The sequence below is a fragment of the Clavelina lepadiformis genome, chromosome 6 (genome assembly GCF_947623445.1).
Source record: "Clavelina lepadiformis chromosome 6, kaClaLepa1.1, whole genome shotgun sequence".
NCBI lineage: Eukaryota > Metazoa > Chordata > Ascidiacea > Aplousobranchia > Clavelinidae > Clavelina > Clavelina lepadiformis.
Window position 1 is genome coordinate 20606294 of NC_135245.1, and position 23223 is coordinate 20629516.

General features: G+C 40.3%; 5 protein-coding genes and 1 pseudogene across 6 annotated transcripts; 1 reads left to right on the plus strand and 5 right to left on the minus strand.

The window, feature by feature from the left end:
• The first annotated feature begins 2771 nt into the window (after positions 1-2771).
• On the plus strand, positions 2772-7898 carry LOC143462574 (cytosolic carboxypeptidase-like protein 5). The gene is made up of 11 exons (XM_076960794.1): positions 2772-3655; positions 3860-4072; positions 4281-4492; positions 4552-4686; positions 4754-5054; positions 5118-5297; positions 5358-5507; positions 5576-5693; positions 5751-5901; positions 5961-6086; positions 6152-7898. Exons 1-11 carry the CDS (start codon positions 3371-3373, stop codon positions 7647-7649), a joined length of 3369 nt encoding a protein of 1122 aa, XP_076816909.1. The 5' UTR covers positions 2772-3370; the 3' UTR covers positions 7650-7898.
• Positions 7682-12931, minus strand: LOC143463416 (epoxide hydrolase 1-like; annotated as a pseudogene). Its single transcript, XR_013118303.1, has 12 exons — positions 12725-12931; positions 12469-12592; positions 12308-12402; positions 11962-12151; positions 11439-11539; positions 9969-10139; positions 9607-9730; positions 9452-9546; positions 8736-8925; positions 8435-8648; positions 8256-8377; positions 7682-8143 (listed from the first exon to the last, which is right to left on the minus strand). The product of XR_013118303.1 is annotated as an epoxide hydrolase 1-like (transcript).
• LOC143462581 (epoxide hydrolase 3-like) lies at positions 10144-12095 on the minus strand. Its single transcript, XM_076960801.1, has 4 exons — positions 11962-12095; positions 11439-11606; positions 11090-11211; positions 10144-11014 (listed from the first exon to the last, which is right to left on the minus strand). The coding sequence occupies exons 3-4, from the start codon at positions 11189-11191 to the stop codon at positions 10898-10900; spliced, it is 219 nt and encodes a 72-aa protein (XP_076816916.1). The 5' UTR covers positions 11192-11211; positions 11439-11606; positions 11962-12095; the 3' UTR covers positions 10144-10897.
• Positions 12932-13129: 198 nt separating the features above from the next.
• Positions 13130-18699, minus strand: LOC143462577 (peptidyl-prolyl cis-trans isomerase FKBP8-like). The gene is made up of 8 exons (XM_076960796.1): positions 18297-18699; positions 18013-18182; positions 15488-15629; positions 15228-15383; positions 14948-15129; positions 14552-14638; positions 14329-14460; positions 13130-14212 (listed from the first exon to the last, which is right to left on the minus strand). The coding sequence occupies exons 1-8, from the start codon at positions 18697-18699 to the stop codon at positions 14129-14131; spliced, it is 1356 nt and encodes a 451-aa protein (XP_076816911.1). The 3' UTR covers positions 13130-14128.
• A 25-nt stretch (positions 18700-18724) lies between these two features.
• LOC143462579 (ribosomal RNA processing protein 36 homolog) lies at positions 18725-19808 on the minus strand. Its single transcript, XM_076960798.1, has 3 exons — positions 19509-19808; positions 19156-19440; positions 18725-19057 (listed from the first exon to the last, which is right to left on the minus strand). The coding sequence occupies exons 1-3, from the start codon at positions 19806-19808 to the stop codon at positions 18869-18871; spliced, it is 774 nt and encodes a 257-aa protein (XP_076816913.1). The 3' UTR covers positions 18725-18868.
• Positions 19809-19857: 49 nt separating this feature from the next.
• LOC143462575 (G-patch domain and KOW motifs-containing protein-like) lies at positions 19858-23208 on the minus strand. The gene is made up of 5 exons (XM_076960795.1): positions 23039-23208; positions 22287-22434; positions 22119-22214; positions 20428-21350; positions 19858-20342 (listed from the first exon to the last, which is right to left on the minus strand). The coding sequence occupies exons 1-5, from the start codon at positions 23206-23208 to the stop codon at positions 20141-20143; spliced, it is 1539 nt and encodes a 512-aa protein (XP_076816910.1). The 3' UTR covers positions 19858-20140.
• Positions 23209-23223: the final 15 nt, after the last annotated feature.

Here is a 23223-nt window from a genome sequence, read left to right on the forward strand (position 1 = left end):
GTGAGCACCGTAACTAGGAACGTTTTGTGGTTTGCCAATATGGTTTCTTTAAAAATATGGGGGACTTAGCAACTTTTCAATCTGAAACTTTTCGTAGTTGAATTTCGGCTCAAGAAAGTAATTGATAGCTTAATAGATTTTAATAATAAAATATTTAAAACATAAAATTGTACATAGGACATTTCAAATTTCTTGTTTTATTTGTTTAGAACTACAAAGATATAAATACCGTAAACAAACAAACCGCGTAAATTTTGATAATCTTGTTTTTTAAAGAGCTGATAGACCACTTTATTGTTTATTATTTCATTTTGCATTAGTATCTTTATGGTGCTTGTCATCTGTCATTTTTGAATCGGAAACTGTTTGATTATTTTTCAGAAAATATCGGTTGTTTATGCATTCGACTGACGCGTAGTTAACCACCCAACGCCATTCCCTGTTGATATTTTTGATCAAAGGCGTTTTAGAATGGTGGAGAGCGAAGGTTACCAACTTACCATTACCGTAAAGCCAAGATCCTTGTACGAATACAATCCTGGACTGCCGATTGTTTTTGTTACGGTTCTAGTATGAAGAATGTTATTTAGCTTCAAAGGCCGAATATAGTCTAATATTTCAGTTCAGCTTGTTGATTTTTTTGACTTCAAAAGCTAAAGATTTCTATACCGTATCGTAGCCCATTGTGAAGTTAGTCAAGTGAAGCGTGCAAATAGACGCGTGTTTTGTAGGAAGGCTATATAGGATATATGCAACTTACTGCATTTTGTAGCCAGATTTTGGCATAAGCGTACTCAATACTGATTTTTATGAGCTTCGGTGTCGAACTTGAGGTGTGTTATTTTGCACTTAAAGATAACAACTTGGATAGAATTTCTGTTTAATCAGTTTTCATTTGATTTACAGATTGAGTAAATCAAGCTGTGTACATTACTGCGTGAGTGTGCACTTGCATTGCGTCTGTCCATCTTTGCACACCGCACTTGTCATTTTTGGTTTGGAACAACCAAGGTGTTAGGCCTAGTAAAAACGGCCGTAATCGGCCACCTCATGGCCATAGCAATCTGGTAGGCCTAGGCTTCTGAAACAGGCAAGCGGTTCACCCTAGGGTGAATGAAAAAAATTACAGGTGTGAACGAATGGAGAGGGATGAATGAAGTTTTTGTCACTGTTTTTTTAAACACTTTGCAAGCCTGCATCTATTTAATTTTTGACATCAGCAATCATAAGTATTAACCTGTTTAACTGCAGTGAGCTAAACTAGAACTAGTACAGAATAGAACACTTGCTTGTCAGCACCAGTCAGAGGCAATCCACTCTTTTGTGGTGCAACAGTAAATACCTGAATACTCACTGAACTGCAGAGGTCACTGCTTGTCTTAACTTATGCTATTCGGTCTTAATTTACCTGCCGAATTAATAATCTGAATGGAAGGTTGCATGCGGTTAGAATTCTCTAACCTTACGTCTACTAACCGCAAGTTCTTATGATTAACAGATACCGTTTATCAGAAGCAATCCTTTATTGTAGGAACTGTACAGATTCCGATTATAATACGTTCACAAACTTAACATTCATCATTTAAAACAAGTTTAACAAATTATAATTTACGCGAATAATGTAGCACGTTCGTACGATTCTGTATCTCTCTGTCTGAGCGCTTACTCGCACAGAAGTTTGAGCTTATAACAGCGTAGAGCGCTGTGAACGGAAATATTCAACACAAAATACACAAACATTTCAAAACGCGCGAACGATGAACACAAAGCGTTGGCAATGGGAATTACCTTCAGTTAAAACTAGGATGTTATGAAATCACCTGGTAACGTACTAAACGGCGTTTTCACATAAAGTTATTTAGAGCAAGTTTCCAAATATTACATCACGAGTGCAGTTTTCTCAAGTTGCAGCTGCAGCCAAATTGCAGCTTGCAGAAATGCTAGTTGCAGTTTTATCAATGAACAATGTTTCAATAGTTAAATGGCGCATACGTTTCCACAATTGATATAATGGTATTGGTTGTGGCTCCCAAGCCACTACAGAACTATGCGCAGCGATATTTTGTAAGATATTGAAAAACTAATTGCTTAAGTTCAGGAGCATGCCAGTCACTAGCGAACAGCTTTCTGTTGTAAATATGTGAACTAATATTTTGTTTTATAAGGTTTTGTTGATGTGTTTTCAGTAAGGTGAAGGTCGCAACGTAAAACGTAGCCTATGTCTGCTATTATGTTAATTAATTTTTATCTTTGGTGTGAGGAAAATATTTGAACGACCTAAACCCAGTGTTGATTCCTCACCCTAGGCCAGACTGAAAAAGTTGGATGTACGGAAGTTTTCAATGAGAAATCATGAAATCGTGCAAACTCGCAAATTTTGGGTTTTTTCTTCCATTCAGTCGCACAAGGCTATTCCATCCAGACTGTGACCCCAAGCCATAGTATAGCCATGATATCCCATAGCCATGATATCCTGCCAAGTTATCAGCTTAATTTTTGTTTTATATAAATGTGTTTAAATTATGCTTTTGTAATTTGGTTTGACATGGCTTTGCTGACAATGGTAACTTTTTTATTATAGGGGCACAACTTCCACTATCAACCCTATGGGAAAGCTTGTTTTCAGTCCGAATAATAAATATCTGCATGTCATGTTCCCTATCGCTCAAGTCCCGGCTTCTGAGCCTTTGGGCAAGTTTCAATTCTCACGTAGGCCAGTACTCAGTCATCCATCTCCATCCAGTGAAGAAACTAGCTGCGCAATAGAATAATATGGCATTTGCTATTCCAACCTAGTACAGTCTACTAAATAAGTCTGCGTCATGTAGAAATAGCACTCTACCCGATAATTAATATTTGCAGTGGTTTGTTGGATTGGCGCTAACTTTTGCAGCAAATTTATCCAGCTCGCTTAATTAAAGCAAAATTGTCAATAAGTTTGGTATATTGTGTACTTCTATTGCAGTCAGCGTATTTGATGATCTCCTTAAAAATTGCCCATAAAATGCTCAACATATTTCTCCCCGAGCAGTTGCACGGATTACATCAACCTCTATAATTGCAGAAAATTGTAATTTGGTCTCCAGATTTTTGGTGCCCGCAGAGGTTGATATTAATGGCATCTAACTAGCCAGAAACTGTACTGCCTTGAAGTTTTTGCATTGTTAAGTTTATCCATAACCTTAGTTTTCTTAACAATTGTGTGGAGCAAAAAGTACAGTTATAAAAATAAAACTTCACAATAAAACACATCTTGCTGACAGACAATTAAGATAAAAATGTGACAATAACTTGCAGGCGTCATTGCAATAATCTTTCAAGATGAATAAGTAATGAGCTGCAAGTGAGAAAGGTCAAAGGTTGCACAAGGATGGAAGTCAGGTGTGGTGGTCTCCTTTTTACTTCAAAGTTTGACTCTGGAAATCTTGCCCGAGTGGAAAAGGTGGAGCGGCCAGAGAGTGACAGCGATGGGGCAAATGGTGGCTTGTTGTATGGTTGCACAGTTACTCCAGATTATGAGTTTAATGTCTGGACAAGACCTGATTGTGCAGGCACTCCGTATGAAAATGGCAATCGGTCCTGGTTTTACTTTGGCGTGCGTGGATACATTCCGAACAAACTGATCAAAATCAATATTGTCAACTTAAATAGACAGGTAAGCATTTTTATGCCTGGTACACCTTGCACTTGAAGGTCTGATACTCTTTCCTTAGTAGTATATCTGGTTATTTTCCGCTTACTATTGATACAGCAACCATTATTCTGTTGGTGTTCGCTGCATACGACATGTAATTCACAGCTTCCACGTTTTGTGTCGAATCCTCTGCAGAAAAGTAAATTTAAAAAAATTGTGTTTCAGGGCAAGCTGTACAGCCAGGGCATGAGCCCTCTCGTTAAAACTGTTCCGTCAAGGCCAAAGTGGGAGAGAATACGCGACCGTCCTTCCTATCAAATGCTGGATGGCCAGTTCATGCTTTCCTTTAGCCACAGACTTTCTGAGAGTCGAGGAGGAACAACGTATTTCGCTTTTTGCTTTCCGTGGAGCTACACCGAGTGCCAAGATATGCTGAAGGTGAAATTATCAAAATCTCTCAATTCAGAGCAATAATAATTTGTGCTGAGTAAGATTTTGGTCTCAGTTGTCGATAAAACAAGATCATAATGCGGGTAGGATCTGTTAAGACCAAGTCGTTTGTTGAAACAGTGAGAATGACGTGTTGCAAGCTTATTTTTTTGTATTTCCAAACACATGATGAGGATTTGTTTAACTTCATGTGCAGGAATATGATGAATGCTTCAAAGGTTGTGCTGAGTTGAAACCAAATGAATTGAAAGACAGCGCCATCTACTATCACCGTGAGCTTGTATGCCGCACCATAGATGAGAGAAGAGTTGATTTAATCACCGTCAGCTCATGTGAAAATATGACTTGGCAGCGGGAGCCTCGACTTGAAAAGTTGTTTCCCGAGAAAACCATTTCAAGAGCACACCAGTAAGAATTGCCTGTTCCCGGAACAGCTTGCTTGGACTATGTTGAATATTTTGTCACAGATTTTACGGGAAACGAGTTTATTTTCTGAGCAGCCGAGTCCATCCCGGGGAAACCCCTGCCAGCTTTGTCTTCAACGGGTTTCTCAAATTTATTCTCCGTGAAAATGATCCTCGGGCTCAAGCTCTCAGGAAAAGGTTCGTTGCCGGAAAATGGCAGAACAGAAAATGTTTGTTTTGATGAAGACTCAGTATTTTTATTCAGGTTTGTTTTTAAACTGGTGCCCATGCTCAACCCAGACGGGGTTTACCGGGGTCACTACAGAACAGACCAGAAAGGGGTAAATTTGAATCGAGTTTACCTGAACCCTGACCCCGAACAGCACGCCCCGGTATTTGCAGCTCAGACCCTTATTTTGTTCTACCATCATTACTATGCGACTTTCAAGTCAGAAGCTGAGGTCACTGATGATGTCACAACAATCTCGGACAAAGACAATGGGACACCACAAGAAAAGGATGAAACATATGACGTCATGGATGAGTTTGAAAAAGTCAATCTAAAAGTCAGTGCTTAATGTTGCTGTGATCTGAATAAGCAGAAACTTTTGATAATAATTTCACCCAAGGTCGAAGGGATGAAGGCAACGGCGGGGGTGAGCGAGAGAAAGTATTCCCCGTTTCATGGGGATCTCCTCAGTATTCCGCCCAGAAATAGCGGTGTTGCATTCTATGTTGATCTTCACGGACATGCGTCGAAGAGGGGTTGCTTCATATACGGCAACCACATGGACGATGAACAAGACCAGGTATATTTCATATAATCACAAAATCTTTTATGTGAAGCAAACCTCGTGTGCTTCAACCAGGTGGACAACCTCCTATTTCCCAAGCTCGCATCCATCAATTCGGCTCATTTTGATTTCAATGGATGCAACTTCACGGAGAGGAACATGTACCTGAGGGACAAGAGAGACGGGATGTCCAAGGAAGGAAGTGGAAGGGTCGCCGTGTTCAAGGTCATAGCACAAGTGCAACTGCTTTTCATGAAGTAATCTCAACCTAATGTTGCATCCTTCCATCCCAGATTGCTGGGTTGATCCATAGCTACACTGTTGAATGCAATTACAACACCGGTCGAACAGTTAACTGTATACCCCAGGCATCACACGACCATGGGAGAGCCACACCACCACCTGCAGCAGGTACAAGACTATGAGGTCTCCTGCTGACTCAGCACTCTTCAACACAAACTGGTTTAGGTTTTCCACCAAAGTATACGCCGGAGATCTTCGAAGAAGTTGGAAGGGCGCTTGCAATTTCAGCCCTCGATATGCTCCAGGAAAATCCATGGTCACGCATTTTGCATTCAGAGTTCACGACTTTTGAAAATTTGAGGAACTGGATGTTGAGGTTTGTTGGTCTTTGTAAGTTTATCAACACGAAATGAATTGAAACTTTGGCTGATTCAGATATGTCCGAAGTTCCCGTGGCAACCCGATCCTTCCGAGGAGGATGGCTCGAATAAGCACCAGAGTTTCCACGACTACCAACAGCTTGACACAAATGAACAACAACAATCAGCTTGTGAGGAGAAGGTACAAAGAGCACTGAAGTTGTCAATTGTTGCTGCATGTTGTTCGAAATATTTCTCTTTTGGCAGATATTCTAACACCAACATATCAAAGGCATCAAACCCCAACAACAATTTACGCTTTTCCTCAAACACGTCAGTGCGCAATGTTTACAACAACGCACAGATCCCAGACATGAACCCACGCACAGAATCACTGAAACCCTCCGTCACTTCACGACGACGAGTCAATCAATCAAATCCTGACGCTATAAAACGACAGAAGAACTTGATCAAGGCGATGGTGAACAGCAAGGCAACGACAGGAAGTGTTCCCTCCAATCTCTCGTTAAGCAAGATGCAGAGCTTTCATCTTCACGATCATTCTTCACTAAGCAATGATCCTGCATCCAAAAAAAATGTCCTTAACTCGTCTTCCTACTCTAACCCCGAGACGAGCTCGCAGACTCCGGTGTCGTCAAGCTCACTGGCAAACAATTACAACTCTGACAGCGAGTTGGTCGGTATGGGCGCACAGAACCAGCACAGGACTCTGGTCAGCTCCAATCCCATGGATGTGAGCATCGCTAAGCCCTTGGAGTCCTTGTATGGGACAGGTGAGATGGTGCAGCCACCAGAGCTATCTTCTTCTTCCCGGGCCTTTTACTTCCCAGGAAGAGAGACGTCATCTAGCATCCAGAGAAAATCAAGAACTCCACCGTCGAGACTTCCGGTTCGTAAAGATTTCATCGGCCCCCAGATAAGTAAACCTCCATCCTTGTCATACAGAGGCAGGAGCCCAGGGATGCAGCAATTTCCTCGTAACACAACAAAACCATCAATAGTTGGCGCTCTGCCAAGTGCTGGTCAGTTGATTGTTGGCCCTGGTGGTGTGCTCACCATGCCGACAAATCAACAGACTTCTAAGCCATATTCGTTTATGATTCAACAGCCATCATCTAATGACGTCAGACAGGTCCCCTTGACAAGTTCAGTGTACGTGACAAGCAATACATCAATGAGCATGCAACCGCTCAACGTGACTGCGAAGCCACTGCTGCTACCTGCACAAAAGGAAGGACACCCAGTGGACAGGATGCCAATGCAAGCTTACCAAAGCACCCTGCTCACGAGAAGGATCAGCTCGGGTTTGATGGAGGCGGCGAACCAAGATGAAGGTGGGAGTGTGAGGATGGGTGCGAGGAAGTCGGCGAGAGGCAAGCTGGGAAAGAAGAAAGCTGTCTCTCAGATCGCGCAATCTTCATCTGAGCGAAGCAAAACACCGGTTGCCAAGGAAACTTTAGGGAAAAAGAAATTCAAATCTCGAGTTGTGAGGAAGCCAGAGAACCTGAAACCTCACGTAGAAATTCAGAACGAGTTGTCAGGAGAAGCCATCAAACTTTCACCGAGGATTTCAATATCCCCTTTGTTCTTTAGCACCGCTAGTGGTGATGATGAGGGTGTAGGACAGAATGATGAAGAAATCAACCTGAAAGTCGCGAAAGAAATTGATCTAAAATTCTGGAGTTTGGAAAAGCAGATTCATTCAGCGGAACACGAAGCAGGTTTAAAAATATTCCAGGATTAATTCCATGTCTATTGTTACCATGTCACACCACATTGCTGGCTATCATTTTATTATGCACTTCTCCGATTTTCAAAATAACTTTTTACAGGTGCCAAGTACAATAGTAGATATAGTTACATATCGCTACAAATTTTGTGGACGTCTATATTCGTGTGTTTTTGGTTTATTATGTTGGACATTATATTTTAGTAGTTTGCTTCACTGTGATTGATAACACTAATAAAGTGAATTACACTGTGATAAACTGCATACTCGTACAGTGTTGAATATGCATAGCAGCAGTGATGATTTCAAAACCATATGCATGCGTTGCAACCGACTTCAAACATGATCATGTAGAGATAAAGTCCGTCTTAAATCACTTTTTAGGAAGAGACGTCGTCATCTCTTTCCAGGAAATTCTCCATGAATAAACAAACTTCATCTGGCCTCTCATGCACCACCCAGTGACTGGCTTCCTCAAGAAATCCAACGGAGAGCTGGGGAAGATATTTCTGTGGAAACGACGAATCTTTGATTTTGCCAGACAACAACTTTCAAAGCAAACCCCGATTCTATTAACCAGCCAGCGACAGTAAAGATAAGATCAAGCCAAGGACTTTTTACCTGGATGTAGTCGATGCATTTGTGGCTGATGGCCTTGTCCTTCTTCCCCCAAAGCAAGAGGGTGGGTTGGACAATTTGTTTCGTCACTCGTTTCATTTTAAGCCCTTTATACATCGGATTACCTGCATTAAGGACAAGCTGTTGGTTAGGAAGCTTTTGTGGAGAATGTGTTCACTCACATGCCCGGTAGTAGTTGATTCCATAGTTGAGGCAACTGAGTTCTTGTAGATTTCAACTTCTTCGGAGGATAACTTGTTTTCACCCTGGTTCATAAACTCCTCAAAAAACTGATAATCATTCACAGCGAAGACAAACTCAGGCAAGAACGGAATTTGGAAGAAGAATATATACCAGCTGGACAAAACTTGTAGTACGTTGCCCATCAGGTATTCCCTGCATGGCATCACATAAACATCTCTTAATAGTGCTGACAAAACCAGTATTGTGAGGTAGTTGTCTGGGTAGAAAGCTCAAACTCACATAAAAGCTTTCCGACTTGGTGCGCTCATTATAATCAGTTTGTTCACCACTTCTGGGTAGAAAAGGGGGATTTCCCATGCAATGACGCCTCCCCAGTCGTGACCAACTATGACGGCTTTCTCGTACCCGAGCCCAATTATCACTTCTCGGACATCATTGACCAGGTAGTCGATGTGGTATTCGCCAATTGCTGTCAATGAAACTCTGTTTAAAATTTCATAAACTAAATTATAGCAGGCATGGCGTTACGGTAATTAATCAAGCCACAGACGGGCAGCATTCATCTTCTTATAAACAATGAAACAGACACTATGCAATCGCCTTCTCAGCTTATCACAATGACTTCACACTTTACTATTTTTAAACTAACGCCCGTAGATTGTAAAGTTGCAAATCTAAGTGCATTGTAAGTATGTATTTCGTTTTTTTTGGGCAAAAGTTTACAAATAATTCTAATAATGGTCCAATATGCAGAAAGTTGCATTCTCGGACGTGTTTTAAGCTGAGTTTGAGTGAGAACTGAGCCAAAACAAACATTCTGTGTGGATGAGATGCCATCCAAGTATGAAGTCTGAGCTTTTGACCACAATCATTGTCGCATTTCGGTCAAGCCAAGACTTTCTTCAAGAATAAAAACCATGATACCGAGCAAAAATGATCAGGCCAAATTTGTAATCAAAAGATGTTTAACGCAGCCGCAAGTTGTTGAAACTCACAACTTGGTTTGTCTGATTCACCATACCCCCTCATATCCAGTGCCACGACATGAAACTTTCCAGAAAACTTTTCCAAAATGTGTCGCCAGCTGTACCTTAAAATCACATTGGAATTAAACAATCGAGAAATAATTTAGAGATTTACATCAACTTACCAACATTCAGGGAATCCGTGAAGACAAAGCATCAGTGGACTGTCTTCTGAACCAGTGTGAACATAATGAAACCTGGTCCCAGATTTCGTTCTCACGAAGTCATGCTGGAATTTCATTTCTGCAACTGAAATTAATATTTTCAGTATAAGAACAATCCATATTGCAAAGCATGGCAGCTGAACCCCAGAAGTATGTGCAAGGTTTTGCAACGAATTGCATTCCAATAACTAAAAAACTTATTAAAAGCCACCAACGTCCAAGATATTAATTTTACAAACATCCCCATGATATTTTGCTAAAACAAAATCAGTCCGTTAAATTTAATGAACTGGGCTGGACTTAAGTTTATCTAAACAATGAACCTTTAGGAAGCTGATTGTGCAATCTGCGCTGGAAAAGTCCTCGAATTCCTTTGCTTCCACCAAGAATAGCTTTCACAATCACAGCTGGAACAACCAACAGAGAAAGAAAACCTCCTATAAGGAAGTATACCACGCCGACAAGCAAGCCCATCACCCAACTGGTAGTCATTTCTTAACAGGGTAAGTGCACAACCATTAGCTAAGTTGGATTAATAACAAACACTAAACCTCAACTGATGTCAAAGCGTTTTACGCATCATTCTGAAGACGAAAAGAAGAGACACTTCTTCAGAACATTGAAAAAAGCTTTGCTGCACTTCCCCGGCTATCAGTTCAAAATTATTCGAGCATAACCATTTTCTCTTTCGCCTTCTCAATGGTGAGTACGAAGCTCAAGTATAAATATAAGATAAACACATTTGTTATAATTACTGTATTATGCAATTTCTATGGCTTAACCATAGAAATCTAACAACTAGTATTCTATGGCTCAAGCCGACTGATGAGACAACACCGTTACCAGATAGTAAAATTATTTACTTTCAAAGCTAGGGAAATGTTTGAAAAGTTCAGAATACAAACATTGCTAATTTTTGCTTTAAAAAAGCGTGCAATAACTAATCAGAATCGATAATTCATCTGAAGCATCGAATCGAAAGAAAAATGACGATATCGTATATGTTTGACTCAAATATGTTTGACTCATCCGTGGTACCCAAAGTGGTTGGGAGACAGAGATAAATTTTGGAGAAATCATGTATTCGTAATAATTACAAGAACAAAATTATTCACTTAGGCTACAAGTGATTCGATGAAAGGTTTATTGCATTTTCACAGATTTCTTGAAAGCTCGAATGATCTTTAAGGCAGCTGGAAAAGTTGAAAACCATTTCACTACTGTACAGTGATAAGTGTCACACGGTTGGACCTCAGGCGTTATCTTCAAGAAACTTCTTCATCAATTCATGAACTTGCTCGGGCTCATCTTGTGCCACCCAGTGGGTGGCCCCATCAACAATTTGAGTTTTTATTCGGGGAACGCCTTTCTAAAGATAACATTGCGCATTAAACAGCAGATAATTACCGGATTAAAAACTCCATATTTGCTTAAAACTACTTACAGCACAGTAGGGAACCATCCTGGCATCCAGAGCCAAGTCCTTATCACCCCAGATGAATAAAGTGGGTTGGACAATTTGTTTTGCCTTCTTGCGCAAATCCATTCCACAATAAATTGGATTGACTAAAAGCAACGTGTTAAAATAAGAAAGCTGCACCAGATATTAACCAGCATGAAAATGTCTGCGCATTTATATCCACGTCAAGCTGTTCAAAACAAAGTTTCGAAATATGTAAAGTTTAGGCTATTCCGATAATTTGTCAAACAATAAAAACAACAACTTAATTCGAAATTGAAGAGGTGAAAAATTGTGCACGGCAAACTTTGCATAGTGCGCCGTGTCTCGTCACCTGCACGGTAGTAGTTGATGGCGGTTCCAATAGAACGACCAACAACATATGCTTGTAAAGCTCGGTTTAAACGATTGCTTTGTTTTGAATGCCGCCTTCGTCTTTATTTAGCAATTCGAAGGTTTCATAATCATTATGAGCCAGCATCCATTGAGCGAGGCACGGAAGCTGGAAGAAGAAGATGTACCAACTTTTTAACAGCTGAGATGGATGAGACGTAAAGAAATCACTGGGAAAAAGAAAATGGGACAATTTAAACATTAATTTTGTCAGTGAAGGTCAATGTATCAATCAGCAAAGACATCGCTTAAACACTTCTTAATTTAACATTTGTTGTAGTAAGATAGATTTTTATCACACTTTTGCAGAGAAAACTATGAAACCCTGACAACAAGATTTTTGCGTCTCTATGAAAAATGTCGACAAATAACACAAACTACTTAGTCTTTGTCTTAACTGCCATCGCCATCTAGCGATCGTTCCTGCGCTGTTTTCCTTACGAAAGGTTCAAACTGAGACTTACGTCAATACCCGCAACTTTGGGCAGTTCATAACGATGAGCTTGTCAACAACTTCAGGAAAGTAAAGCGGGACTTCCCACGCGATTACTGCCCCCCAATCGTGCCCCACAATAACCGCTTTCTCATATCCGAGCGCTTTTATGATTTCTTGGACATCATTCACCAAGTAATGAAGGTGATATTTACCAATTGCTGCAATAGAACCAGCGACTGGTTAATATTGAATTATGACAAAGTGTGAGGCAGGCGTTTCAAACCATTGTATCCAGGGGAGCATTGTCAATGTTTATAAGTATCGAAGCTCTGTACGTAGGGCCTGTGCCCTTTCTATTTGTCATATCTTCCTACATTTTGGTTTGTCAGAGTCGCCATAACCTCTCATGTCATACGCCACCACGTGGTACTTTGAGCTAAACTTCTCCAGGACGCCTCTCCAGCTGTTCCTGAGCAATTCAGTTGAACAAAGGTGGTATCAAGAAGGAAGTAATCTAAGATTTACATCAACTTACCAACATTCAGGGAATCCGTGAAGATAAAGCATCAGTGGACTGTCTTCTGAACCAGTGTGAACATAATGAAACCTGGTCCCAGATTTTGTTCTCACGAAGTCATGCTGGAAATTTTTCTGCGCAACTAAAACCAAAACAGAAAGCAAAAGTGATGACAACTAAATTTACTCGGGGAAGAAAATCTTGCCTTCTATCAAATATATCTCGGTGATGTGAAATGCAATTAAGGACGGGGCGATGCTTTAATACCACTTACATTCCGGCAGCAAGTTGTGTGATTTTCTTTCAAGCAGTTTCCTCACACCACTCGATCCCTCAAGAACAGATTTAATTAGAATTGATGGAATCACGATCGAAGCCCAGAAGCATCCAATCGCAAAATAAATTGAACCAATCAAACAACTCCATACATAAGACACCATAATTTTCATTGCACTTTGATCCTAAAGCGCTCCACGCTGCGACAAATACGGAGTTTGTCAATGATTGGTCAGCATGACAGGACAATTCCATACTGCGGTGAAACTGCTGACGTCACACTCCATGCTTTCTTGCTGTGAAATCTGAGTATGACGATGATATTACGTCATACTAGTGCGGTCTTTGTCGTCTTCTTAACTGATAACACCCAAAAACTTTTCTCAGACAGATCAAACAAAGCTGCAAATCACGCTCATTTATTGTGAAACAACTGACTTGCAATTGCGGCTGTGGCAACCAGCAGTACGCTTGAGAGATAATTGCACGAAGAGAAAAGTTGAACAAAAATTTCTCTTCTATAAAGGAATCTTCAGCAAAAGACATCAAACCAGGTAGTTAAAACATCATTTTAAAATGGTTCTTTAATGCGAGACCGAATCAATTTTTGCAACAATGCGTTCTAATTTCTATTAATCGTACTTTTCTGCGGTCACAGTCAAATCGTTTCTACAAAAAAAATGCCACGCTAACCCACTCCGACTCAAAACCTTCACTGCAATATCGGCAGAAACATATTGGCACAACCACCAGGTCGACATTCAATTAATTATTAACTGCACATGTTTACACAGGAGTGGCAGAGCGAGCTTAAAATAACAATCTCACAGGTTCAAAGGAAAAAATTGTTCGAAGACATCACTCTCTTAAAAAGAAACAAACCTTGCGTCAACGCCGATGTTTTTCAACATTTCGTGTGATTTTCGGTGAAATCGCTTCCACGCTCGGCCAGGTCATTTAGAGCGCTGGGAACAAAACCACAGCGCGCATATTTGTTGTTATAGCGCAGGGGTGGAATCGGCGCCAACTACGGTCACAGCAAAGGCCAGACAAATCGGTCGCATCGGGCTGTCAGTCGTTTCGATCAAGCCAAGACCTTGTGGCTTGTCGCGTACATTCCGGGCAACTACGTAAAGAATAAAATCTCTCGAAACTGCAGCTCGTTGTTTCAACTTGGTAAGATTTCTATGGGAGCTGCTGGTTTGTTCTATCAGTCAAGTCACGATGTTGCAATTAAAGCAAATTTTATAGATAAACAGTAAATTGGATTTTCTAACTAAAAGAAATGCAACAGCCTCATTGACAACAAACAATTGCATATTTATGTGGCGGCGTGATAAGTAGCGGCCATGCGCCATGAAATGGCGTGGTTTCTCAAACAGAATCTTGATCCTAGACGGTGCTATCTGGAGAGATAAACACCTAGCAGCACAGCGGCTCCTAGCGCAACCAACGAACTTCCAACCACCAGAGATTTACTGGAGCTCTGTAATTAGAAGCGAGAGTTAACACGGGCAACGTAATATAGTACTGGCCACATGCAGGACTTTAAGGGTGACACGCAGATAGAATCAACACAACAAGATTGTGCAACTTGCCCACCCAGAAAGAATGTCCTTTTGGAACTTTCTTTTCTTTGGCGTCATCTATTTTGGCGCCGATCATCCTTTGGTACATTTTCTTCTCTTTCTCATTCTGGCTCGCTAGGCGTCGCTGCTGGCGGGTTAGTTCATTCTGACACATATTACAAGGTTAAGGAGGAAAATGACGAAACCGATATCAATGAAGACAAGTTCAAAATTTCAAAGGGTAGGCATTTGCTGACCAGGATAGCTTTGTCGTTTGGGCTAAGTTCTGCCGCTTTCTTCAGAGCTGCTATGCTCTTACCGGTGTTTCCTAGTTCTGCCAATATCTGCAAATATAATCAAGTTAAAGAAATTAGGTGCTGTAAAAGGTTTATTTTCGAAGGACCATGTTAGTCCAAAAATAGTTGTGTTTTGCAAAAACGCATCAGAAGCCAATCTACACCAGTTGTCAATTTAGGAACTAATTGGGAAGTGATATTAGATAATTAGGGAAGGGCAAATCAAACTTGCTTCAAAAATACATTCCATATTTGGTGGAACTTCTGCACTAACTTCATTGCAACTTGAGTATTGAGCATTTTTGAACAAATTTTTGAACTAAGTGCTTAATAAAAGTTTATAAGCAGCATTCTTACTTTTCCTTTTCGAAATAAAGTTTTGACATTTGTTGGATCAATCCTCTCCGAGACGATGCAAGATTGCAATCCCTCCTTCCACTTGCCGAGCTTCATCTGGGAGGCGGCAAGGTTATTGTGACATTTGACACTGTATGAGTTAATCTGTGACATCACTTTATCAGACTGTTTCTGATTGGATGCTGGGGAGAAATTTTTGGAATGAAACAGCAGCAGAATCACTCTGAGTTGAAGCCGGTTATTTCCTGATTTCATGAAAAGTTTAGGCATTGAGATCTACCTTTTTGTAAGACTCGAGTGCATTTTAAATATGTCATCGCAGCTTCGGGAAATTTTTGCTTCGAGTAAAAATTGTTTCCTTTCGTGCGTTTTGCATCCACCCAGTCTAACCTCTTCTCTACGGCAACATCGCTGTTGTAAGGTCCTTCGGCGATTTCTGCAGAAAACTCTCAAGTTAACTATTAAAAAGTGATCAAGACATATTGGTCAGCGCGACACCCAAAATATTTTCATCAGCTGCCCATAATAACCCATACATACCCAATAATTTGACGTTGTAAGTAAGACTTGCATCTGGGGGTATACTAGGGGGTTTCCCTTCCTTCCCGTAACAATATTTTGAGTCCGACTCAATCTCACATTCTTCGTTCCTCTCCATCAGGTTGACAGTCAGGTCAAGGGCCTGGTTAAAAAAACGCGCAAGAGTTCACTTCATAGGATCTTAATTCATCAAAATTGTGCCATAAGTGACAACCACAACCACTTCTTCCAGAAATACAGTTTTGCAAGAAATGTCAGCCCTGAATGTCACTTTTTTCGGTGGTCGGACGACTCAACTCAGGACCTTTCAACCCACCGTTGATTCAACTGACTGACGAGCAGAGTATTCTCGTGGCAGTGTGGACTTGTAACCAGTGGTATAGGTGTATTGTGTTGCTCTACTGACATTGCATAATCTAGTATGGTTAGGCTATCCAACATGTAATGGGTGGTCATTGTATTCTGTCACAGTAGGCTAGCCTGTATGGGCTAATGAAACCATTTTAAATCTGCTATAGAGTACTATAACAAACGCCAGATGACAAACCGCATAGACGTTTTAGTAAACGGGTTAAATTGTCCGTGGGTTGAAAGGTCCGCGGGTTGAATCGACCTAGAACCCACTTTTTCCAATGAGCACCACATAGTGGAGCCCATGGGTGGGTCACACATAGGAGCTGCAGCAGCTCCTCCTGTAAATGCCCAAGTCAAATGAAACAAAACCCTAAAATGTTTTAATTTTCTATCCGTCTTTCAAAGTGCACAATATTTTGTATTTTTTTTTAATTGGAAATACTTAGGACTTGTGTTTTGTGTTGTTGTTTTTCTTCAACTCACAGAAGGGAAATACCCTACTAGCAAGTCGGGAGCAAAATAGCTGGTGGTTTGAGGAGTAGCGACCCGAAGTTGTACAAAACTGTGCAACATGCCTTGGATTTATGCTGGTTTGTAACAACAAGTTATTACTGTGGTAGGCCAGTGCTACTGCAACAGAACCTTTAACTTGTAGGCTAGGATGATTTTAAATTAAAATCATTTTAAAGGTGGAGTGGGTTAAGGCAGGACACGTTGAAAAGGACTAGGCCTGAAGGCTGTGTCCAAACAGAGTGGGCAGGGTTCATACTTAATTGGGTTAGCAACCTTTAAAGAATCAAGATTATTATCTGTGAATTTACAGTAGCCCATACCAAAGATTTCGTTAGGTTAGCCACGCCCCAAAACCTTGCTGAAATAGAGTTAACCGTAAGTGATAGGCATATAAAGTGATGTACTCTATATGTCAGGGGTGGGCAACCTTTTTGAACCTGAGAGCTGCTTTGGTTGTTAAATCTTTACTGACGAGCCAAGTCATAAGAACTTATGACGTCATAAATAGTTTATGTCATTTAATTGTTCCATATCTGCATTCCTCAATCGAAAAATATCATTAAATTTGGATAATTAACAACTTGTCATCAATGCTGGCCTAAATAAGGAAAAGAAAAAGAGAAAAACGTTCATAAACGGTACTCTTGGTAGCCTTTACAATTTTTTTGAAATTTTACGATTCGACTAGAAGAGCCACAAGAAACATGCGGGCGAGCTGCACGCGGCTCGCGAGCCGCAGTTTGCCCACCACTGCTATATGCCTACGAATGTGACAATGTGAATAATTGTTTGTGATTGCATATTTGCTACAATTATGCTGTACATAGCACTTTTATTGTTTAAGCACAATATAGATTGAAGATAGTGAATAGACCCTTTCTGGGTTACGGTCGCAAGCTTGTTTTTGAAGGCAAGAGTTTTTCAATCACTTATTACTTAACAATGGAAAATTTCGACCCACTTTGATTCTTTTTTTAAATGGCAAGACTTCTTGGCATCGGCTTGTAAAGACTTTGCTGAGGTGGGTAACATATGAATTTCTTTACCCTCTAAAAAAATATCTAATAAAGATTGACTAGTTGATATTTTACAGTGCATTGAATCCCACTACATCTGACATGAAAGTTTGTGCGGTTACTGCGATTTGTTACACATGTAATTTTGCTTCGCATTTCAAGCAAAGTTTAAAACAATAGACTATCAGTAAATAGGAGCTGAATTATTTTTATTACACGAACAGCAGATACCACGCAAACTCCTTCGCATTTCACGTCTCATGCTTCGCTGACCACGCAACATGACCTCAAGTCTTACAAGACCAATGCGTAGGATTCAAAGCACTTTGAAATATGAAACATAGGCAACATATTTTTTCTTTATTGCGTGAAGGAATTCATACGCAACTGACCTGAACAAAGTTCTTCAAAGTGGTCCTAGAAATCCCATTATTAAGTAAGTAAATATCTTGCCATTGAGACAGTAACTCGAAAAGTGTCTATGCCAGTCAATACCTTCAATTTGTTCATTTGAAAATGGAGAAATCATATAAAGTTTAAAAGTGCCTAATTAAGCTGCAGCCAATTATAAAACTCACAAGCCGGCACTGCTTACAGCCCAGCACAAACGCAAGGAGTTATTACAACATCACTTCTACTCACATCTGGCACATCACGGTCGGCCAAAATAAAAATCAATTTCTGATTTTCCTCCGCAATGCTCCCATCAGCAAGTTTGCTCGAGTACTCGATGGTGACTTCCTGGCCATGCTCCGGCCTGGTGTCTCTGCCAGCGCCACCAAAGATCGTTCGTTTTCGAAGCAAACCATTTCCTGGGAAAAACAAAAATTATGCCTGGCAGGTGGGTGGGCATTAAACTATAATTTCATCATAAAATCATACAAGAGTGGAAAATATTTGGGTTGAGAGATAATTCAAGAACTAACCAAGAACATCGACCCATGTCTTCTGCTTGTCCTCTTCAAGAGAACTTCCCTTCAAATCACTCATCAGGTCATTCTTCTTCTCTTTATCAACCTTTTTAGCATCAGTCGTGTTCACAGGAGCATCGTCCAAGAGAGAAAAATCTCCACTGCTTCTTAAGCTGAGAGAAGCAGAATCGATCGCACGATCGACCACGTCAGATGCTTTTCTCTCAATATCATCGTGTCCATCTTCAACTACCTCGAACCCAATCTCTTTATTGTCCTTGGCGCTTTGTCTCTCGTCATCTTCATTTGAAGAAGTCAAGATTGTAAACGACTCTCCAGCGACATCATAAGTACCACTTTCGTCTGCAGATTTGAGTTCTTCTTCGCAATGACTCAGCAAATCATCACCACCTTCCATTATTTAACATATTACCCTAAGACACCTAAAATTTATTTGATTTGAATAAAACAGTTGCAAAGAAAACAAAACACGACATATTATGTTACACAAGTAGATCTTTTGTGTTTTTGCTTCCTCCTCACAAAGTCTTCCATGGCTACCACTGGACACGCTCTATACTTCGACCTTAATCGGTGATTAATCTTCTACTGTGTGGCATCAACTTGCTTTCTTTAGATTTCAGTTTTTTGTCTTTTCTTCCATCAGCTTTTCTCAATGAACCACTTTTTTCAAGTTGTTCATTTTTAATTTTTTTAAGAAGTTCTTTTTTCTCGGAGTTTTTTAAGAAGTACGGTCTCTTAATCCCCAGCTCAACCTACATTTGGTAAAGAAGGATTTAGCAACTTAGCGCACATCACAGCAAACAAACACATTTAGTTATCTATATGATGTCTTTTTTATTAGTAAACTGACCTTTAACCTTTCCTTCTTCTTTAATGACCTTTCCAATGACCTTTTTTCTTCCCTGCTCTTTCTCGCTTCATCCTGCTGCTTCATCCGATCGAGAAGATATTTGATCTTTGTCTTTTGCGATTCGTCACGACTTTTGTGAAGCTGTTTTCGAAGAGTTTGCATTTCGCGCTCTCTTATATTGTTTAAAAATGAGAAGCTTTTATTAAAAATTTCTTCCTGGAATTCTGAGCCGCATAAATTGTCAAATCGTGGGTCTCGAGCATTTGACTGTTTGGTTGGCACCACCTGGGAAAAAATGTTGATTATTTTTGCTTGTTGGCAGCGAGAACTAACTCTTTGTTCTAAGCACGCACCTTTTGCAATTTGTTCGCTCTTATCTTGGACGATATTTCCTGAGGCCGATTTTTATTCTTCCGCTTGAAACCTGATTTTGGTTCATTTTTATTATTTTCCTGCGTGTTCATGCCAGTGGAAGCTTTGATGGCCTTGAACTTCTTCAAACCGACTTGTTCCCGCAACTGAATCATTTGTTCCAAGGTCATGTTCGAGTCAGTGGATGGCCACAACCTTGAGGAAGACTCTTGTTCAAGTTCATCACTGGAAATTGCTTCGTCCTGATCGCTGATGTCACTTTCAGATGAATCTTCTTCCATTAAAACAACCAAAGTGGTCCTAGCACTAGTCAATTGTTCCTAGCAGGTCCTGTACAAAAAAAATTTTATTTTCCTGATGAGTCGAACGTTTTACATCAACAGAATATGACTGCACATGGTGGTCATCAGGGGAAGGTCATAAAGTCAAAATTAGCGACAAATCAAAACCAATCCTTTTTTATATATCGTCCACAAAAGTAAACACATTTTGCAGCTTACACACAGAATAGTGAAAAAGTTGTCAAGTATAGAATAATTATGAGTTAACCATGACTGTGTTCATGAAGTGAAAACAATTGTTTACAGAAAATTGACATTTTGCAACTAGTTGTTCAAAACATGGAGTCAGCTTCAATATCTCCGATGTATTCACAAATATCATCGAAACTCATCCGGAGCGCAACTTCCCGCTTCTCGATGAGCTGAAGATAAACCTCGCAGGACTCTTTGTCTTTCTCCAATATCCGAGCCAACTTGCCATCGTGCTTCGATTTTCCCTTACTTGTGATTTTGACGTAAGCGTCCGAGTTGGACCTGAATGAAACAACACAAGTGCACTTGTACAAGAGGTTATGACACCTTGTTCAATACAGAGTGACAGGGATGAATGAAAGTTTACCTCGGCACGACCGTTTCCAACATGTCTTCGTGGATGTCATCGAGCAGGTTGCCCTTCTCCGACCTGCAGCAGCAGCGCCCTTTGCTGTCCAGCACATCGACCACAATCATCTTCTCCCGATAAAACTTTCCTTTCCTGTAGTTCCGGTCGACCATGCGCACCCTCAAATGGGGTTGGAGCCAGGTTTTCCTTCGCTGGTCATCGTCATCATTCAGTGTATTTCTCTTCTTTTTTGTCTTCTTATGATGCTGCTTTTCCTTGGATTGCTTTTTAGCGGATTTTTCATGAGCATGTTTGTGCTGTTCCGCTTCAGTGAGCTCAAGTTTTCTCTCCTTCTGATGACGACCTGCACTGCCACCTACTGGATGTGATTCATCACAGTGACGCCGTTTTTTCACATGCTTGAAAGATGCTGACTCGTCATGATTTTGATTATCACCATTTTTTGCAAGTTCAGCATGATCCTGCAGTTTTTCTTGGATTTCGAATGCCTTGCTCAGACGACTTAGATCTTTGCCGAACTTCAAATAATCCGATTTTGTGACAATATCCAAGGCGTATTGGGCCACAGTGGCTGAAGAACCACCCAGTGCAAATCTGACAAGACACTGGGCATTATCAGCGTCGATGCCTTCAATCACACCGTACTTGCGCTTGTTGCTTCCCGATATGACTTGAACATAAACACCCTTTTTTAACTCAAGCTGTTCTTCCTTGCTTGATTTTTTCTCTCCCTTTTTAACTAAATTTGGATTTGCAGCAGCGCCAAGTCCAAGGCCTTTCGGCCTGACCACTGTTTCAAGCATTTTTGTGTTTTGCTTAAATGTTTTGCCGATTCCTACATTAGGGTCCCAGCCCATTCCCCGCAGCATGGCCATCCCGAAAGCTTCAATGGGGATTGCGTCGTAGTCCGTGAGCGACGACTGCAACAAAAATCTAAAGTTGATTTTCTATTTAACGCAAAGTATAACAACGCAAAACAACTTCTACTCAAGTGGATATGGATGATGTTATGTCAGATTTTATGGGTGTCTCGGTGCCATTTAAACCAAATTTTGAATTGGGCATCCAACATTGAGCTGAATGGATGCCCACCGGGTACCCATTGTTTTTCTATGGATTGCTCTATAGATTGACATATCATGATAGATTGTATCAGGAGATGTATTTGCAGGAAATGACTCGGGCTTTTGTGACCAGACCATTGGGAAGAAAAAGAGCAAAAATTTTATGAAATTTTAGACTTAAGAAAACTGCATCGTTGATTGTGTCTGTTGGCAGATTAAGCTTAGTTTTCCGGAGTTAGGCAACCAACATTTTTAAGGGGCACCCATTTTTACTGAGCCAGGATGCCCAAGGGCATTAACTAAAACCAGTTATGGGTATTCACTGGGCAACATGGCATGGGAGCTCCCCCTTCTTAAAATTCTGCATATCACATATATATAGTGCCATTTTGGTGCACACAATTTATTCATGGGGGGCATGAGTCTATTTCTCAAATACATTCGCAATTAACAGTAAAACTTATACAGAAGTTACTGAGGTTACAATTATCTGGTTGGGTCCTTGTAATATTAAACCGATAAAGTGTGAGCAGCTCAGAAAACCCAAAAAGGTCAATTTTAAAAAAGTTAGGAAGCGCAAAAATATCAGAAAAAACAAAAAGTTGGTGAAAAGAATTGAAATACCTCCTCGGGACGCAAGGAAACATTCAATTTATCGTCGGTTTCAAAGCCCTCGGGCACTTTATTCTTCATCAGAAGTGGAACTTGCATCATCTCAAACTACAATAAAATTAGTTTTATTAATTGTCTCTCAAAACCTTGCAGTTGCCAGAATATGTCAACCGGATTCACCTCTTTGTCTTCATCTTCGATCGAGCGCTTCTCCAAAAATTTTTCTGATTCCTTCATAATTTCTTGAGCAGCTTTTTCATCGAGATTGTCTTTTGATTGTTTGACATCATTTCTTTCTTCGGCGTCATCTTTGTGTGTAGTGCACCACCTAGTGCCAAAAATGCAAATAAAAATTCGTATCAAATTTTTTTATTCAGAATTTAGTAACATCCATAAACCTAAGGATATGTCGAAGAATTAAGATTTGATAAAATTTAACTCAAAGTTACAAAAGTTAAATCAGTCTTAGTTACTTCCATTCCTCTTGAAAAGTCAAGCATTTTATGTAGAAACTACTTTGACCGATTCCGCAACAGAAAAGAGCTGGGATTTTTGATTAAAAGAACTGAATGATTCTGTTTATGTGTCGCAAAACCTATTTTACTCAGTAGGCTCGCTTATCATTGCACAGAAGGAGAGATTTTGATCAAACGCAGCGTTTAACGCATGGGGTGTGGGTGATTCCTTGCTTTTTCTCCTTTCAACTGCCTTGAAATGAATCATGGCTATTTAAAACTATTTCTGACTACTGCACATGCTGTGGAGCGAATCAAGCGTGGTTTTGTGAAGAACATAACATAATTGCTTTACTTGAAAACAAGCGTGTTATAACGTCAATATTGTTGCTTACCTTATATTAAACCTTAGCATTGCACTAAGATCAAGTGAATTTTCAACATACAACAAACAATGCATTATAGCTCGTGCAAAACCTGTTTTTCTGGATAAGGGGAATCACCAGCTCTTCTCTTTTTTTCTTGATCTCTGCGTCTTCTTCGTGCGGATCAACTTGAGCTTCTGCCTCATTTATCACTTTGCTTATGTCAACTTTGCTTTCAATCTTCTTCTTGAATCCAAACGATAACGAAGTCTTTACGGACATCACGACGAGGTGGTG

What these genes read in the sequence shown, in the direction of transcription:
- LOC143462574 (XM_076960794.1), top strand. Translation starts at nt 3,371, where the DNA reads ATGGAAGTCAGGTGTGGTGGTCTCCTTTTTACTTCAAAGTTTGACTCT. An exon ending in TTGAAAAAGTCAATCTAAAA is followed by an intron (nt 5,055 to 5,117) that starts GTCAGTGCTTAA and finishes ATTTCACCCAAG; the next exon opens with GTCGAAGGGATGAAGGCAAC. An exon ending in TGGACGATGAACAAGACCAG is followed by an intron (nt 5,298 to 5,357) that starts GTATATTTCATA and finishes TGCTTCAACCAG; the next exon opens with GTGGACAACCTCCTATTTCC.
- LOC143462581 (XM_076960801.1), bottom strand. Translation starts at nt 11,191, where the DNA reads ATGGATTTGCGCAAGAAGGCAAAACAAATTGTCCAACCCACTTTATTC. An exon ending in GGATGGTTCCCTACTGTGCT is followed by an intron (nt 11,015 to 11,089) that starts GTAAGTAGTTTT and finishes TGTTATCTTTAG; the next exon opens with AAAGGCGTTCCCCGAATAAA.
- LOC143462577 (XM_076960796.1), bottom strand. Translation starts at nt 18,699, where the DNA reads ATGGAAGGTGGTGATGATTTGCTGAGTCATTGCGAAGAAGAACTCAAA. An exon ending in TTACAACGTCAAATTATTGG is followed by an intron (nt 15,384 to 15,487) that starts GTATGTATGGGT and finishes AGTTTTCTGCAG; the next exon opens with AAATCGCCGAAGGACCTTAC. An exon ending in CAAACGACAAAGCTATCCTG is followed by an intron (nt 14,461 to 14,551) that starts GTCAGCAAATGC and finishes AATATGTGTCAG; the next exon opens with AATGAACTAACCCGCCAGCA.
- LOC143462579 (XM_076960798.1), bottom strand. Translation starts at nt 19,808, where the DNA reads ATGGAAGAAGATTCATCTGAAAGTGACATCAGCGATCAGGACGAAGCA. An exon ending in GAGCGAACAAATTGCAAAAG is followed by an intron (nt 19,441 to 19,508) that starts GTGCGTGCTTAG and finishes ATTTTTTCCCAG; the next exon opens with GTGGTGCCAACCAAACAGTC. An exon ending in AGAAGAAGGAAAGGTTAAAG is followed by an intron (nt 19,058 to 19,155) that starts GTCAGTTTACTA and finishes TACCAAATGTAG; the next exon opens with GTTGAGCTGGGGATTAAGAG.
- LOC143462575 (XM_076960795.1), bottom strand. Translation starts at nt 23,208, where the DNA reads ATGTCCGTAAAGACTTCGTTATCGTTTGGATTCAAGAAGAAGATTGAA. An exon ending in TCGAAGATGAAGACAAAGAG is followed by an intron (nt 22,215 to 22,286) that starts GTGAATCCGGTT and finishes ATTTTATTGTAG; the next exon opens with TTTGAGATGATGCAAGTTCC. An exon ending in TTGGAAACGGTCGTGCCGAG is followed by an intron (nt 20,343 to 20,427) that starts GTAAACTTTCAT and finishes TGTTTCATTCAG; the next exon opens with GTCCAACTCGGACGCTTACG.